Source organism: Filicampus tigris, chromosome 18 (assembly GCF_054856515.1).
Source record: "Filicampus tigris isolate MCC_2025a chromosome 18, RoL_Ftig_1.0, whole genome shotgun sequence".
NCBI classification, from domain to species: domain Eukaryota; kingdom Metazoa; phylum Chordata; class Actinopteri; order Syngnathiformes; family Syngnathidae; genus Filicampus; species Filicampus tigris.
This window is the reverse complement of record NC_141234.1, coordinates 2,510,077-2,526,155: the sequence shown is the minus strand read 5'-3', so window position 1 is coordinate 2,526,155 and position 16,079 is coordinate 2,510,077. Positions and strand designations below refer to the sequence as shown.

At 45.3% G+C, this 16,079-nt stretch overlaps 1 protein-coding gene across 2 annotated transcripts; it reads left to right on the top strand.

Moving 5' to 3' along the window:
• The first annotated feature begins 174 nt into the window (after positions 1-174).
• Positions 175-9,827, top strand: cfap69 (cilia and flagella associated protein 69). Of its 2 annotated transcripts, XM_086014726.1 has the most exons (23): positions 175-464; positions 652-711; positions 1,972-2,037; positions 2,202-2,311; positions 2,390-2,466; positions 2,893-2,994; positions 3,375-3,527; positions 3,731-3,908; positions 4,040-4,163; positions 4,235-4,283; positions 4,355-4,476; positions 4,557-4,788; positions 4,848-5,012; positions 5,091-5,206; positions 5,276-5,394; positions 5,764-5,845; positions 5,948-6,140; positions 6,229-6,366; positions 6,496-6,572; positions 7,237-7,434; positions 8,177-8,263; positions 8,346-8,429; positions 8,746-9,827. In XM_086014726.1, exons 1-23 carry the CDS (start codon positions 426-428, stop codon positions 8,902-8,904), a joined length of 2,730 nt encoding a protein of 909 aa, XP_085870852.1. In that variant the 5' UTR covers positions 175-425; the 3' UTR covers positions 8,905-9,827. The 2 variants fall into 2 exon arrangements, with proteins under 2 accessions (XP_085870852.1, XP_085870853.1); XM_086014727.1 differs by lacking the exon at positions 175-464 and having other exon boundaries at positions 687-711; positions 2,210-2,311.
• Positions 9,828-16,079: the final 6,252 nt, after the last annotated feature.

Sequence of the window (16,079 nt, the reverse complement as noted above, 5' to 3'; positions counted from 1 at the left end):
TTCGCTTTAAACACCATGCAGCTAACAAAATAAAACGTATACTATGATTAAGCCTCAATGTAAAACACAGTTGACGTACTCCGAACACGCTGGAAATATAAATAAATTTTCCGTGTGGAATTTCCCATTTACATTCTGAAAATCCGATCTACATGGGAACATGAATGCACCACCATACCCTGGCAACGTTTTGACAGCGACGTGATGTTTACGTGATCATAGGTTGCATTCAAGTTCTTCATCGAGATTCTGTTCTTAAAATATCCCATTAGATAAATAATTCAATTAATTCGTTATTTTTTACCACATTTGAGCGTGTTTGGACACATTTTTGGCGTCGTTTGGAGTGAATCGGTGACTCGTGTAAACGATGGCAAGAGTTGAATGCTGTTAATGGGACAAGTTTCGTTTTGTTTTGAATAAAAATGGATTCATGTGAAGTTGTGCACAGAAGGAAAGCGGAGGTAATTGTCCGGCCGAGAATACCAGACCATGTCGAGACGGTGGCTTAAATGTGATTGTTTGTAGTCTGCAGTAGTACAACTGCACATATTTGACCTCTGTCATAACAGTATGATGTCATACATTTGATTTCTACGCCAATGCAAGTCATGATAAAATGTTCTCATCGTATTTTGATGTCTTTGTCAGGTCTGTCCAAGACATCTCGACCTTGGAAAGGTGATTGGTCTGCTTGAAGATCCTCTGACAGTAAGTCATATGTACTTTTCGTGTCATTTTGCGACGGCGTGCAGAGTCGTGGGAGCCCCCATCGTCCAATGTTCCATCGTCCGTCATTTTTCCCCGGGGGAAAAATAGTACCGGTCTATCTATAACTAGCACTAGAGCGATTAGAACCCTCTCTTTCTTTCTTTCTTTCTTTCTTTCTTTCTTTCTTTCTTTCTTTCTTTTATACTTTCCGGCAGACTAGGCACAGTAAATACAATGCTGCCCTCCACTGGCCAGGTGTCCCACACATAAAACCAACATTGGATACAACATTCTTTCTGATTGGTGGTCCGCGGGGAAATGGTCATCCAATCATTGCTCAATGGGATGCCAGCGCTTCTTTCGGATTGGTAGCCCGGAAAATGGATGAAAATGGTCATCCAATCAGTGCTTGATGGGAGGTCTCCCGCACACGGCGCGCACTGATTGGATGACCATTTCCCCCACCAATCAGAAACAAGCGCTGGCACAGCGCAGTTGATTAGATAACCATTTCCCCACCGCGGGCCAGCAATCAGAAAGAAGCGCTGGCACAGCAGCAGCTCCATATAAGCAGCGTGTGACTGCGAGGCCTGTTGTACCACAATTGATTAAAACGCCCATAGAGCTCTACGTCGCCAGTATTTCACAGCCGGAAACACGTGAAGCAATCATTGAAGACATGCAAAAGGTCATGCAAAAGGTCATGCAAAAGGTCATGCTAAATGACATGCTAAATGACATCCATCAGTTTCCCATGAGTTTCGTTGTGCCAGCGCTGGTCAATGGTCATCCAATCAGTGCTTGATGGGAGGGTTCTGCACACGGCACGATGGTCACCCAATTAGTGCTTGATGGGAGGGGTCCGCACACGGCACGATGGTCATGCAATTAGTGCTTGATGGGAGGGGTCCACACACGGCGAGGAAATGTGATTGGATGACCATTTCCCCGCCGTGGGTCACCAATCAGAAAGAAGCGCTGGCACAGTGCAGCTCTCTATATAAGCAGCGTGTGACTGCGTGACAAGGTTTTTAGTAATACAATTGATTTAAACGCATAAAGAGCATCCATCTCCAGTACGTCCACATCGGAAACATGTGGCGCAATCATTGAAGACATGCACAACGTCACACTAAATGACACAGACGAAAACTGTGCCAGCGCTTCTTTCTAATTGGTAGCCCGCGGCGGGGAAATGGTCATCACAAATCACCATCACATACAATGCCCAGCTCTGATAATAACATTATATTTTTTTAGACCCACATGCAGGAGAGGCACATTTTTGTGCTGAAAAAGCTGCTCAAGAGGAAACAACAGGGCTTTGTATCCTTTCTCATGTCAACTTTTCCTCCTGAGTGCTCCCCAGGAGTGCGCGGGAAGGGAAATAGATTGACACAGAGTCCCCAGGCGCTCACTTATAGCCACTTCATGACCGTCAGCATGTCTTTTCCCCAGCACACAAATGTGATTTCCTTGACATCTTCAAGCTGCTGAGGGAGCTGGCGAGCATCTCGAGGATCCTCAAAGTGTGCGGCGAGAAGGCCAACAAGCAACCGGAATACTGCAGCATTCTGTGCGAGGCTCTGAACATTTGCAGGTAGGAAGCCTTCCTGCTGTTTTTAAATGGCGGCTCGTTTCTTGAATATGACAAAATGTTGTTGTTCGTCCTTCTCAGGCTTCCCTTCCTGAAAGAGAAAGTGTCGGATGAGCTCAACTACGCTGAGGATGTCAAGCAGTTTCTCTCTCGCATGGGTATAGAGTACAAACATCACCATGTACTTATGTGTACACCATCTAAAGATGCAAGAGTGTATTATTTACATTATATAATATCGTACCAATTTTACATATTCATTATGTAATAAGTTTCCCCAGAGAGGGACTTAATAAAGGTCATCTTATCTACATCTTTTAAAATGAATGGAAAATAAGAAAAATACACTTTAACAAATCCATTTTAGGAAAAAAATGTTGCCCTTTTTTCCTAAAATTGGTTCATTGAAATTATATATATTTTTTAATTCACCATTGCAACAACTCTTACTTGATGAAGTAAATGCTCAAATGGGGCCCTGGCCCTACTTTGCTCATCCTTGCATTCGATTCGGCGGTGTACCAAATGAAGTGGTTATCTGTCATCCAACTCTTGTGTGTGCGCGCGTGCGTGTGCGCTCGCAGGCTACCTGATGAGGGTGTCGGACGGTGAGGTGAGGCGACAGGTAGTGGAGTTGGTCAAGTCTTACTACAGCTGCTCGGCTCCCAGCAAAGCGCCGCTTGACGGTATGCTCCGGCCCACCAAGCCATCGCGTCGGACTCTCCGCTATCGACACCGACTTTTAGACCAAGTCAGCTTCTCTTCCTCCCTTTTTCTTCCGCTTGTCATCTTGTCCCTCATCTTCATCTTTCTCCATTTACGTTTCATATCAACTATTTGTAGTTTTTGTAGTTGAGTGTTGTTTTGTTTTCATGTAAAGTGGCATGGGCACAACTTTAGGAACATACACCATCGGGTATGGTATGTTAGTAGGTATCTTTCACAAAAAAAACAGAATTTGTGCAAGGGATCTTAGTGGAAGGTGTACCTAATGTTGTGTCCCAGTCGCTTCACGTGTGTTTTGTCCTTATTGCGATCTGCGTTGATGAGTGTTCATCCTCCACAGGGCCTCAACCGACGTCCCCCGGCTACCGACTTCAGCTTCTGGAGCGGAGTGATCTGGCCAAGACGCTCTTCCTGTCTGTCGCGGCGCTGGAGAAGCAGCCCGCCGTCAAGCTGCTCCTCCTGCAAACACTTCAGATGCTCTCCAGCACATCTGGTCAGTGCCGGCGGGATTACTGACGCTCCTTCATTATTGCTGGACCGCTTTCATTATCAACACTAGGGTCCGTGTGTCAACGTCCACGGCTCTACATGCTAAGTCTACACACCCCTATTCAAATACCAGGTGTTGTGAATTAAAAAAAAAAAAAAAGATATAACCACTGTAGGTCACAAATCCTATCCTACATCCATCCCTAGATATGAACTGCACTTTAATGATCAGTGTGCGAGGGGCCGAGAGCATCTGCCTACGCATGAATGAGCCAGACCCGTCCGGGATGATCCTGTTCCATTCCTCGGAAATCCTCTGGAACCTTCTGGAGAGTGGCAACAAGGCGGCGGTGGCCGCCCAGCTCAGCACCGTGGAGTGTGCCATGTAAGTTGGATCCACGTCGCGTGTCCCACCTCCACCAAGCCCGCTAACCCGTAAACCGCTAACCCAAATGCTAACCCAACGCTAACAACAAACCTGTCTTGAAAAGCTCCGATTTTCCACGCTCTCGCTAGATCTCTAAAAGAAGCCTTCACCCACGCCCTGCTGAACACTTCCCGACACGTTGACCTCCAAGTCCGCAATGATCTGCTGGTACTCACCACCCTCTTTGCCGAGAACTCCTGCGTCCTGCTCGTCGTGAGTGAGGTCTTCTAGGGCAGTCGTCGCCATCGCTTCATCATAGACAAAGAATGATGTCATTTGTTTAGGAGAGCTTATTCGCCCAGCAGCTTGTTGCGCTCAGCACGTTCCCCGAGCGTAAGGCAAATTCCCGCCCGCCCGCCCCCAGTGTTTCGTTTCGGATTTAACAAGCACATTTTCTCCCTCAGTGCAGAGTCAAAACAGTTTGGTGAGCAAGCTGAAGCTGACCTACAACATGGAGGACCTGCAAATGAAGAAGCTGCTACTAAATCTGCTGGTTGTCATGTCCAGAGAGCCTGCGACCATCCCGGTTGGCTGCACCTGGTTGTGCGAAACGTCCGCCTACAGAAAAGCCGACATTGACGCGGCGTTGTCCTATTTGCGGCGCAGATCTTCAAGGAGGAGCAAGTGACGCTGGCTCTGCTGACCCTGGCCGAGCCGCCCGCCGCCCGCTCCGAGGCGAAGGCGGGATCTCGCGACTGGTCGTCCGTCCAGCTGGAGGAGCTCCAGCTGCAGGCTCTGGCGGTCCTCGCGACTGTGGCCCCGCTGGTGCTGGACCACTACATGTCCTGCTTTGGCAACGTGGCCCTGCTGCACCTGCTGGACTGGTGCGCCAGGCAAGGTGAGACCCCGCCCACATGATCCGGGTTGACCGGAGCTCAACCCGCCTTTCGATTCCAGACGGCTACTGCGGACAAGGTCACAGCTTCCATGCCACCGGAGGCCGAGGCAGCAAGAAGGCTCACATGCGCTACTGCATCCGACTGATGAGATCCGTCACCTCCCTGGATGACAAGACCCTCAACCAGGACCTGTGCGACCAGGGGACCATTCACCTGCTTCTAGGTCAGTGAGGGCGGTGAGGGCGAGAGACTTTGAGCTCCTCGCCCAAAATGTCCTCCGTCTCCCGCGTCCACTCCTCAGGGCTTCTGATGCGGATGGAGTCGAGTCCCGGCGATGAGGATGCGGTTACCGTGGAGATGAAGTCAGACATGCAGATGATCCTCTCGGCTCTGTGTGAAAGTGACATGCACAGAAAGGTCATTGCGACAAGTTGGCGTTTGAAAAGCCAGAAAGTGTCTCTGACGTGTCCGGCGGTCGCGTGGCAGGAGCTGTTTGGGGCCGAGGGCGTGGCGATGACGGTGCACTTCCTGGGGAGAGGCGCCGGCATGTTCTACAGCGGCCTAGGACACAACAAACTCCTCCTCTCCACCTTGGTGTGCGTGCGGTCAGTGCGGTTAAAGTTGGCGCTTTTCACAATATTTCAGGAAATATTATTTGTTCCTTGGGAATTCGGAATCCTGCGGCTAAGCTTAGGGGTAAGCCATCCTGTCTTCAATCCCGTTCCTCGAGAACTGCGCTTTCCTGGATGTTTTCCCCTCTCTTCCTGCTGCAACACACCTGGAATGATCAAATAATCGGGCAGCAGGGAGAGATGGATCCAGGAAATCGCGGTTCTCGAGGAACAGGATTGAAAACTCCTGGTCAAGACTCTAGGGGAAGTGGGGCCAGGGTTAGTTTTAGTGGGGCGAAGGTTGACTGAATTAAAAATGAATTAAATGAAAATGGTTCATTTGTGTTTACTGTGCTTTGTTAGCACCTGCATCGTGGGCTGCTACACGACAGAGGATTGCTTCCTAGCCCAAGATGGTGTGCTGGATCTACTGGACCTGCTCAGTGTAAGAAACCCAAACGCATCCAAGGAGAGTCTTTAACTTTTGGGGTCCAGAATCACCTTATACGGGAGACTTTTGTAACTTCGGCCTTCATTTTCCCTTCAGTCGAGTCCCAAGTGTGTTCACGGCGTTGTCCTGTCCGCTCTGTTGGAGCTGTGCGACAACCAGAGCACAATTCCTCACATCCTCAGCTGGAGCGACGTCAGTGGGCAGACGGCTCCGAGTCTCCTTCTGCGAGTGTGGCGGCGGGAGGAAGAGGAGCTGGGAGTCAGCCGGAACCAACACGGCGGGATCACAGGTTGGTTTGAGCTCCCCCCCCCCCCCCCCCCCCCCCAAAAAAAAACAAGCAAACACGGGATGGATTTCTGGAACCTCCCTCCACACAGATCCGCAGAAGCCCGTCCTGGCTCATCGGAAGGCGGACGACGCGGAGCTCATGTCCACTCAGGGCACGCAGAGCCCCGCCGTGCTGGAGATGCAAGAGAACCTGCTAGCCAAGATTTACTTAATCTTTTGCAAAATTGGTAAACTGCATGCAAACTATTCACCTCAAGTTGTTTATTGAAAAGGACAAAACAGAAGATGAGGGTGCGCGTCTGTCAATGCTCCAGCAACACTAATTGTCCACATAACTGATCCTTGATCTTACGCAGGTTTCGAGGATCTTCCGGGATTGTCCGTAAAAGACAGAGTGACCTTGAGTATTGTCAAAAGGTACCTTGATTTCAAGGTAAGAACAAAACAGCTGGCATATTATTGTCAATATTATTATTATTATTCCCTTTTGAAATCACTGAGTTGGAATTATTCATCTGATAACCGACTCACGGTGTCTCAACGTGCCTGAAAATGTATAAGTATTGCCAAAATAAGGGCCTGGTGACATTTTTTTTTAATTGTAGGGGACCCAAAGACGACACTCTAAATTTCAGTCAGTCGGGCCTTCTGAAATGATCGAAAAAAAGTCGGTCCCAGACACCAACAAATTGGGTGGACTTGTCGATTTTAACAGGATGCACAAAAGTGCCTCAAGGATGCTTCAAATTGAACAGCAAATCGGCCATTTCGGTTTCAAGCAGCCATTTTGTGTGAATTCCAGACCTTTTTTTGCAAAATTTTCCCAACTAAGACACAGTTGGAATCAGATTTCTTAGACACACAGCTCGTTTGCATACACTATTTAATGTGGCTGAATCATGACGTCATAGTTTGATAATCATTTCAAAAGTTATTGGAAAGTTAGAAAAAAAAAAAAAATCCGCCTGCAACACCAGTGTTATCGATCGACACGAAATCTGGTGAATCGAAAAAAGGCTGCCGAAAAAAATCTCAAAGACCTCCGCCTAAAATTGATCTGCAAGCCGCCAAAGTAAATATCCGATGATGTAACGTAGGTGAGCGAAGTTTGGGACGAGATCATCCGTGAGTTGAGCCTGGAGGGCATTCGGCCCGTCACGCCGGACCAGGAGACTCTGCGCTCCGCCCAGCAGATGTCGCAGCGCACAGCCAAGGCGGTGGCCGCCGAGCAGCAGGAAGTCCTGCGGCAACATGCCCAGGAGGCCAACAAGGAAGAAGAACTTATGTATGAAGAGGTGAGAACATTCAGCGTCATCATCAACGGCATTGACTGACTAACATTACTGCAGCTTAGATTTGCGAGTCCTATACTGCCACCCGATGGCTAAGACGCGCACGACAGAAGAAGCAGCACAATGTTAAAAATTGCAAAAATGGTTGAGTTCTTAACATTCCATTTAATTATGTCATTACTCTTTGTTTGGATAAAGTACAATAGTACAGAACAGTGTTTTTCAAGCTCTGTGCCGCGCCACACAAATTATCTAATTTGTGCGGTCGGTCGAGCGCCTGGCAGCGTAATCATGTCTTTACTACATTGTAGTACTCTTCCATACCAGCAGGTGGCAGCTGCAGCAGGTAGCTAATTGTCTTTGTTTAGAGACAAGTGAATTAGTGACGCATGTTTATCCAAACAGGCCCATGTTTCACACTTAGTATCAATATGAAACATTGTAAAATACGTTTTTCTTTGTCTTTATTTAATTCCTATTCAAGACGTTATAATATAATGTCATTTTTCACTGTTAAAAAATGCTTATATAAACAATATAACACTTATATTGTTAAGATAAGCGTTTTTTTTTTCTCACAATTTCAGCTGGTGCGGTGCCGCGGATTTTTTTTTCAATGAAATAAATGTGCCTTGATTCAAAACAGTTTGAAAAACACTAGTATAGAATTCTGTTTTTCTCATTAAAACACACAGCAAGTGAAATGCACATCAAAAGTAAAGCGTTTTTGTCCATTTTATGGCAGATGAAGTCTCACTGGAAGCAACGTCAGCTCACAGCCAAGTCGTGGAGCAACTTTGTCTCCAAGACGTCCAACTATGACATCCTCAAGGTTTGTTTTTGCCCTTCGCCATTTCTCTTTAGTCCCACTCTGAAAGGCTTTTCCTCGAACGTTTTGTTCTTCTCTCTTGCAGGAAATCAAGGAAAAGAGGGAGAAGCACATGGAGTCCATCAGGACTGAAACGACGCAAGAGGATGCGGCACAGCGCCACGAAGAGGTCTATTGTGGGGCGGACAAAATAAAAATGAATTGGAAATTGCACATCAAAAATTGATTCTTTTCAAGAAATGTTTTTCCGAAAGCATCTAATAAAGGGTCAACCTCATGAAGGGTCCAGTGGAAGTAGATCTCATTGAGAGGGCCTCATTCATGTTAATTAGTAGCCTGAAATAAAGCCCGCTATTATCTAACATAAGAAAGAAGAAACAATTTTTACCAAAATGAATTAAGATAAGCAGCAAAACATAAAGGACCAAAACACGGCGTTCCTAAGGGTGTGTTTTCTCATGTTCTTTTTTTGTTGTTCCTTGCAGGTTTTTATCGGGAAGCTGATGGTGGACCCGGATAGCGACGCCCGTGGCGGCGTCAACCTGAAGGTGGTCCAAACACCGGTGATGGCGGCAGCGCATGAGGAAGCCTTGCTTGCCCCGCGGGAGCCGCACTACTTCAACACGGTCGCCGGCAAAGATTGATCACGTTCATGTTATTCACGTGCATGCCAGACCGAGCTCTTTTTAGAAATGTTTGCCGTCCATCTTGGCCAAAATTTTAATGCTCTATTTTCAAATTAACGTTAACAATTTAAAATCCACCTCCGAATCAGCATTTATCTACCTATTTGATCCAATTTAACATTGCTAAAATTCCTACTTCATGAAAGATTACAAAGAATTTCCCCGAGAAATTGCTTAATCATTAAAGCAATGCTGCAAAGTCACCTCAAATTCACCATTTTCCAACCGATTCAAATTAAGAAAGTAGCGCCCCACCTTGGTCCTGTCTATGACATTATAGAGAAGCAACTGTGCAGGTCAAACGTTGAGAGCCAATGGGTAAAGATTTTTGCGCCTCCCGAGCCGAGGTACGCCACCAAATCAGAAAAACTTTACCAATGATTGTCCAAGTGGGATACGAGTACTATGGTACACAGGCTCCCTCTAGTGGTATGCAAAAGAATTACTGAATTAAATACGAATAATACACAAAATACAACCAATGAAGCTTGGAGCTACAGCATTTTTTTCCATTAGGCTCCATTTATTCAACCAAGACGAGCGTTTTTCCAAGTGTATCATCACATTCCAAGCTGCCCTCGTTCTCAATAAAAAATGTCCCAGAGCCTAAAAAGTGCGGCCTTGTCACCTCTTTGACACTCACGTGGTGCCATTAGGACACTTGTTGTGGGGCTTTCAATGGGGAATGGAAACGGCGCGGGCTTACATAAGACACCGCAGTGCATTAACACACATGTTCCTTCAAGCGTGCATCCATGCGGGACAGGACAAGTCGCGGTATAAAAGCCTCCTGCAGGCTGAAGTCACTTTTTTTGCTGGTCCGGGGGCGAGCTGGCAGACCGTTTGGATCCTGCACCGCTGAGCTTCTGTAACTGGCTAGAAGGTACAATTTGGACTCTTTTTGAAGATGTTGAGAAGTTGCTGACAAAAAAGGGAGGGGGAGGGGCGGATTCTGTTCATTTTAAATGATTGGTCGTCTTCCCCCGCAGGAAGGTGTCCAGCCGCTGGAGATGATCATCAGACTGGGAAGACTGACTCCAGGTTACTTCCGCCTCCTCCAGGTTGGTACACCTTGTCCTTTATATAGTCCTTTTAAAATGTTCTTTCAGCTCATATGAGGACACATGAAATTGATACGTCGAACTAAATGTGAGCTCATCTGCAGCAATTAAGTTATGTAAGCCCCTCAAGGCAGGAGGAAGCTAAGAATAGCTGTCAAAACAAATAAGGAATTCACAGAGTGTTCAGCTTTTACTTATTCATTAGGCCCGAGTCGATCTCCGCAGAGGATAAAGAATATGTGCCCGTTATATTGTCCGCCTGCTGTCAAGTGTTGCTTCTGATCTATCCTCTCCCGTCTGCAGCGGCAGGTGTCCGGCGAGGTCCGCATGCAGCCTCCAGACAGCCTGGTCAACCCCTTGGCCGCAACCATGGCAGCGGCCGGCTACTGTGTGAGTCTCTACAGCACCGTACAGATGGCGGCCAGGATGCAGCTGGACCGGCACGGCGACATCTAAACTGCAGAATGTAAACTTGGACGCCACGAGTGTGAGAGAAAGTCGAGAGTGTTTGAGGATCAGGGCGATGATTCATCAGGGAGGTTTTTGTAGTGTCTGAAGGATTGTTAGAGGGAAGGATTTTTTTTTAATATATGTATATATATATATATATATATATATATATATATTAACAAACACATACAATGAACCGGTTTATCGCAGGGGATATGTTCCAGAACCTTTAGGTGGAAATCTTTGATAGAGAGACTGTATAAAAAAAACCTCCACATGCTTATAGTATGAAACTGGTTAACACGTTTTTAAAGTATTCCTTACCGCTTGTTGTCAATCACAAGCTTTTTTTCAAGCATTTTATTTCTCACTCCCAGTTGTTTACTGTAAAAAAAAACAAAAAAAAAACTATAAAACAAAAGAGAATTCAACATCTCACATTTAAACACCAACATGTTCACCCAAACCATAGAACTTCATCAAAACAAAATCAACAAAAATCTTAATGCTAAACAGCTAGGCTAGCGGAAATTAGCTTGAAGGGAAATCTAAACCTTCAAACGACCCGATATTCTGTAGCAATAATACAACCCCCTCACTTTTCTCAGTTTACACACTTTGAGACTTTTCTTTGGACTAGACGTGATGTTGGCGCGAAATGTTCACTGCCTTTAGCAACCGCTTGTATAGAAGTACTTTTCCTAAATGTTTGCCTTGATTCCTAAATAAAGACAATTCTGCTGTCTGAGATTCGTGTGCGCATGTGCTTCTCAATGAGAACATTCGCACGCGCTCGACCACACAAACTGTATGGAATCATTCATGTGAAGAAGGACAGTCAGACCCCCAGAGGAATTTTTATTGACACACTTCAACACCAACCAGAGAGACACTGTCGCAGTTCGAGGACTGCGGGGTTTGTGTCTCAAGGGTTAGGGTTCAAGACACTTTTCAAAAAAAAAAAAAAAAAGACTTTGGCTTTCAAACAAGGCTATTGTTTTTCAAAGGTTTTCAGATTAGTCTGTTTGAGGGTTTCATCATTGATTTTCAAACCAGGGTAAAGATCTTAAACAGAAACACTGGGGATTTTTGAATGTAGTGCAGTATAATGAGGAGACTTCAAGGTGCTGTTCCAGCAGTCGTCAGCAGAGAGAGCACTTCACTGAGGAGGAGGAGGAAAAAGAAAGGTGACAGGATGCTGGCGGAGGATGTCGCTCTTGTCAGTTCTTCTGCTAACAACCCAGGCTAAACTGAGCTCTTGCAAAAGTTGAGATGAATCACTTACAATAAGAGCGTCATTTGCTGAGTTTCCACTTTGACCTGCGAGCAATCGCCTCAACTCACTCAAAGAGAAATGCAGGTTGTGTATTTTAAACAATCACATGGCTTTGCCTTAAAATCAGATAGCTTAATGCTAACACATAATGGTAAATCTCATAGACAGGCTAATAAATAGCATTGATGTTGTATTGTTAGAATCCTTGATTAACAGATATCTGGACACAAATACTGGATAAATGAAAACATAACTCATCATCATAGGCATATTTTTTTTATCCTCTGCAAAGAATGACCAATATTACTGCAGCTCACTGAGCCATAGTGACCGTCTCCTTCATGTATATCTCTGTATGAATTATGTATAAACCATACTGCCCGCAGGTGGCAAAGGCATGCATAACGGAATGTTTTTTTGGGGGGGAATGAGGCATGCCTATTTCTGCACTAAACTTCAAAATGAAAAAAATAAAAGGAGTTATCCCATCCAAGTTCTCCTTGGCTCAATTGTGAGTACATTTTTTTTTTTTGTTATGCATTTGGCCAAGCTATGGGAAATGTCACGATTTGCACGATCTATCTCTGCCATGTTGATATTTAATCCCCCTGGCCTCGTTTATTTCCGTCTCTTTCATTTTTACGTGATGGCTCCCCAGAAACCCGAATTCCTCGCAGACATCGTTTTCACCAAGCGCCGCAATCCTCACACTGAGGAGGAGGACAAGGAGAGCGAAAAGGCTGATAGTCATCTCCATGGAAACAGCCCAGCAACAGGCTGCATGCTGGCAGCCAATAAGAGCCCGCCTTGGCCCGCTCTATCGTCCAATCGGTGGGAGAGTCTGGGGGCCGGGTGGTGAGATTGGGGCCCGTCAAGGTGAATGTTGATTGATGCGTGACCATAGCATACATATATTTTTGATTTTTATTATTCCACTACATTTCTCAATTAATTTACATCATTGTAACAAATAACCAAATTTTTCACATTCCCCAAATTTCCACATTTTACATGACAAAATTTTGCAGTGCAGGCATTGTACAATTGTACAACGTCCTTCCACATTTTGTGACCGATTCAAATGATTCCAACTTGAGATTTGTCAACTCGGGACATCTTGGAACTATTTTCCAAATTCCAATCTAAAATTGATTTGTTTTACACATTCACATTCTTTATCCTCAGCGAAAAACCATTGGTACGGTCGCCCAGTTGTGACGGTCTCCTTCAGTGTTTCATCATCAATTCTACGTGCTGCATGCCCGGATGTCTTACACTGCCCCCTGGTGTTGCCAAATTGTGTGTTTTGGGGCGGCTGGAACCGATTATTGGCATTTCCTTTCATTTCAATGGTGAACGATGATTTGAGTGGACATTCTCGACTATAACGGGAGGGTAATCCAGTCTGTCTGGGACGAATGTGGCTCACTGCAATGCATGATGGGACTGGTGCTGACCCGTGCTCACCAGCCACTCTCCAGCAGAATCCCCACTCATAAATCAATGCTATTTTTAGCTCATCCCACTCATCCCATCAAAGGAAGATCAAAAGTGGCCGTCTTGTTTTACGTAAGACGGCAGGGCACCCCGGCCCTTCACCACAATTCATTGTGGGACCACGCATCAACAGTCGATATTTGTTTGGCGTCTCCTGTTGTATGCGTGTGTGTCACATGACCCGCAAAGTCCGGATACGGTTGCCAGGCAACAACAGCCTCTTGCCCGCCCTCCACTCACTCTATTAGAACATCAAACAGTAATTGTGTGGGAGTGTGTGATGGATGTGGTTTATTTATAGCAGCAGTCTAAAATTAAACTCACCATCTCCCCCTTTTCACCCTCCGATAATCCCTCACATGGCTGTCTCCAACCTCCCTGCCACATTCATTCACAGAGGCGGCAATAGAATCGGGGTATGTGTGCGAGTCTCTGGGCACGCATCAGACTTAAAGTTGTACCTTGTTAGAAAGCGATATGCCTTTGCTCTAATAAAATGTATTCTATGTTAATTATAAACGCACACAGTGGTGCCTTGACAGATAATACTACTATGCTAAAAGGCATATATTTTTTATCCTCTGCAAAGAACAAATGAAAATTGCTGTACTGAGAAGTCGTAAGAGGAGCCGAGTTTCCGTTACGGTATTTCCGTATGTAGTCTGTCTTTTATTTCGCAAATGTTTTATAAGGATTTTATTACTACAGTGCTAACATGCTAATGTTTGCTGTGCTAAAAGTGTATAGCAATCATACGTTAAAATGATTGAAAACGGAAAGTCGTCCCCTGGGTCGCATTTGCTGTGCCGTTTACGGTAAACTCCCGTGCAAAGTCAGACTTTATCCCCGCTGCATGAAAATGATCTAATTGTTGTGTAACTGCTCTTTAAAATCCACAGGGTGTCGCGAACGTGAAGGAGAACATCCACTGGTAGGATCTCCCGGCCCTTCTTTTTCTCCTCCTCCTCGCATCACCAGAGCCGATGAAGATGATGAATGGCCGATGATTTCCTCCACAAGGTCAACCTGGCACGCGCAACCTCGTGCGGTGTTTGTGCCGGAGAAAATGAAGAGACATTATCACGGACGATCACGAGGCGTAAACAGAGATGGATGTCTGAGCTGATTTCATTACTCAGGTGAGATGAGCGTTCCAAAAAATGCTGTCATCTACCAAATGGGAAAAAGGATTACTTGCTTTGTGCACGGGTGGCAAAAGTACTCACAAGTGTTGGTTCAACTCCTGCGCATATAATTAATTAGCGTAGTGGTGACAGTAATTCTAAACCTTCAAACAACTGCCACTCCACTACCACGCATGGAGCAGCAACGCCGACAAAAAAATCGGACCCAATCAAATATGTATCTATAAAGTTCTTGTAAAAGCAGAACAATGAAGAACATTTTCAATATTGGTATGGATTTAAATGAGAAGTAGACGCACTTTATTTGCTTCAGTGGGACATTACGTTGTAAATTCCTTCGCTTTCCTCTCCTCCACCTTATGCATGCTGGGGATTACGCAACACTCAGTGTGTGCGTGTTGTGATAGGACGTGAACGGGAGGCAAAACGTAAAAGACAGGGAAAATCCCGCCCGACCAGCCGCCCTCCCTCCTCCTTGTTGACAGCCCTCCTTCATCACTTTCACTTTTGACTCCTTTTCCCCCCAGACCCATCATCGTCATTCTGCTCCGTCAAGGTCGTGCACAAGGTCGGTCCGGACATTCCATGGCCTTCCGATTGGTTGTTGCAAAGCAGAGCCAGGCTAATATTTCAGTTCCCCGACAGGGTCTTGAAGCGTTTGGACTCTCGTGCTTTGTTAAGCTTTTTGTATCCGACACTTATGTGACACGTAGTCCCAATTTTCACTGCAGGTCCAAGGGCCCAATTCTAATGTCATGCTTATACATTTCAAGTGCCACATATGGCTGCATTTCAATTAATCTGTCAACAGCATTTTGGGACAACATGTAGGTAAACGACAAACTAGAAAGAAAAAAATCATCTGGAGTTGGAACTAAACATTTTTTAACAGTATTCATATGAAAACATTTGAGTAGCATCATTCCGCTTGGGTGCCATTGCATCTGCATGTTAATCTTAGCCAATTAGTTTTTTATTAACTTTAAGAAATATTGATCGATTCGACTGGTGTTTTTCTTACACCACTATTGTACTCACTTTAAAAAAAAAAAAACTAAACTATACATCTTTGAAATATATATATATATATATATATATATATATATATATATATATATATATATATATATATATATATATATATATATATATATATATATATATATATATATATATAAAGCCCCGTGATTTGATTTCAGCCATAAAACAAATCTAATCACTCTCCTGCAAAATGATAGCAATGGAATTGGCCCACTCTGGTTCTCAGTGTCTCATACGATGGCACTCAGTGTCCACTTCAAGCTGGAGCCTCAAACCAAGAAAGTCAAACCCTGCACAAACACTACACGTGTTTGTGTGTGTGTGAAACCCTGCAACACCTGCCAAGAACCTGTCATATTAGCAGGGGTGCGTGTCTATGTGCGCTCGTTTAGTTCACAACCATTTGACTGCGGGACATGTCTGTGCTCAGTGAGGCAACATTAAGATGCATCAGAGTGAAATGGCAAGCTCCCTTGTGCGTAAACACACACACGACGCACTGTCGTTTAGGCTCCTCACTGGCCAAGTTGTCTTTTGCCCTACATTTGGATTTTGGCCTGTTATACTGCCACTTCTCCTCCCTCTTCCCAAGCAGGAGAGAGGGGCTAGGTGGTGATGAGCAATGATCGATTCAATATTACCATCTATGCAGACATAAGAAGA

Coding starts and splice junctions, on each gene's coding strand:
- cfap69 (XM_086014726.1), top strand. CDS start 426: ATGGATTCATGTGAAGTTGTGCACAGAAGGAAAGCGGAG. Junction 5,207..5,275: donor AAAGTGACATGCACAGAAAG/GTCATTGCGACA, acceptor GTCGCGTGGCAG/GAGCTGTTTGGGGCCGAGGG. Junction 5,846..5,947: donor ATCTACTGGACCTGCTCAGT/GTAAGAAACCCA, acceptor TTTTCCCTTCAG/TCGAGTCCCAAGTGTGTTCA.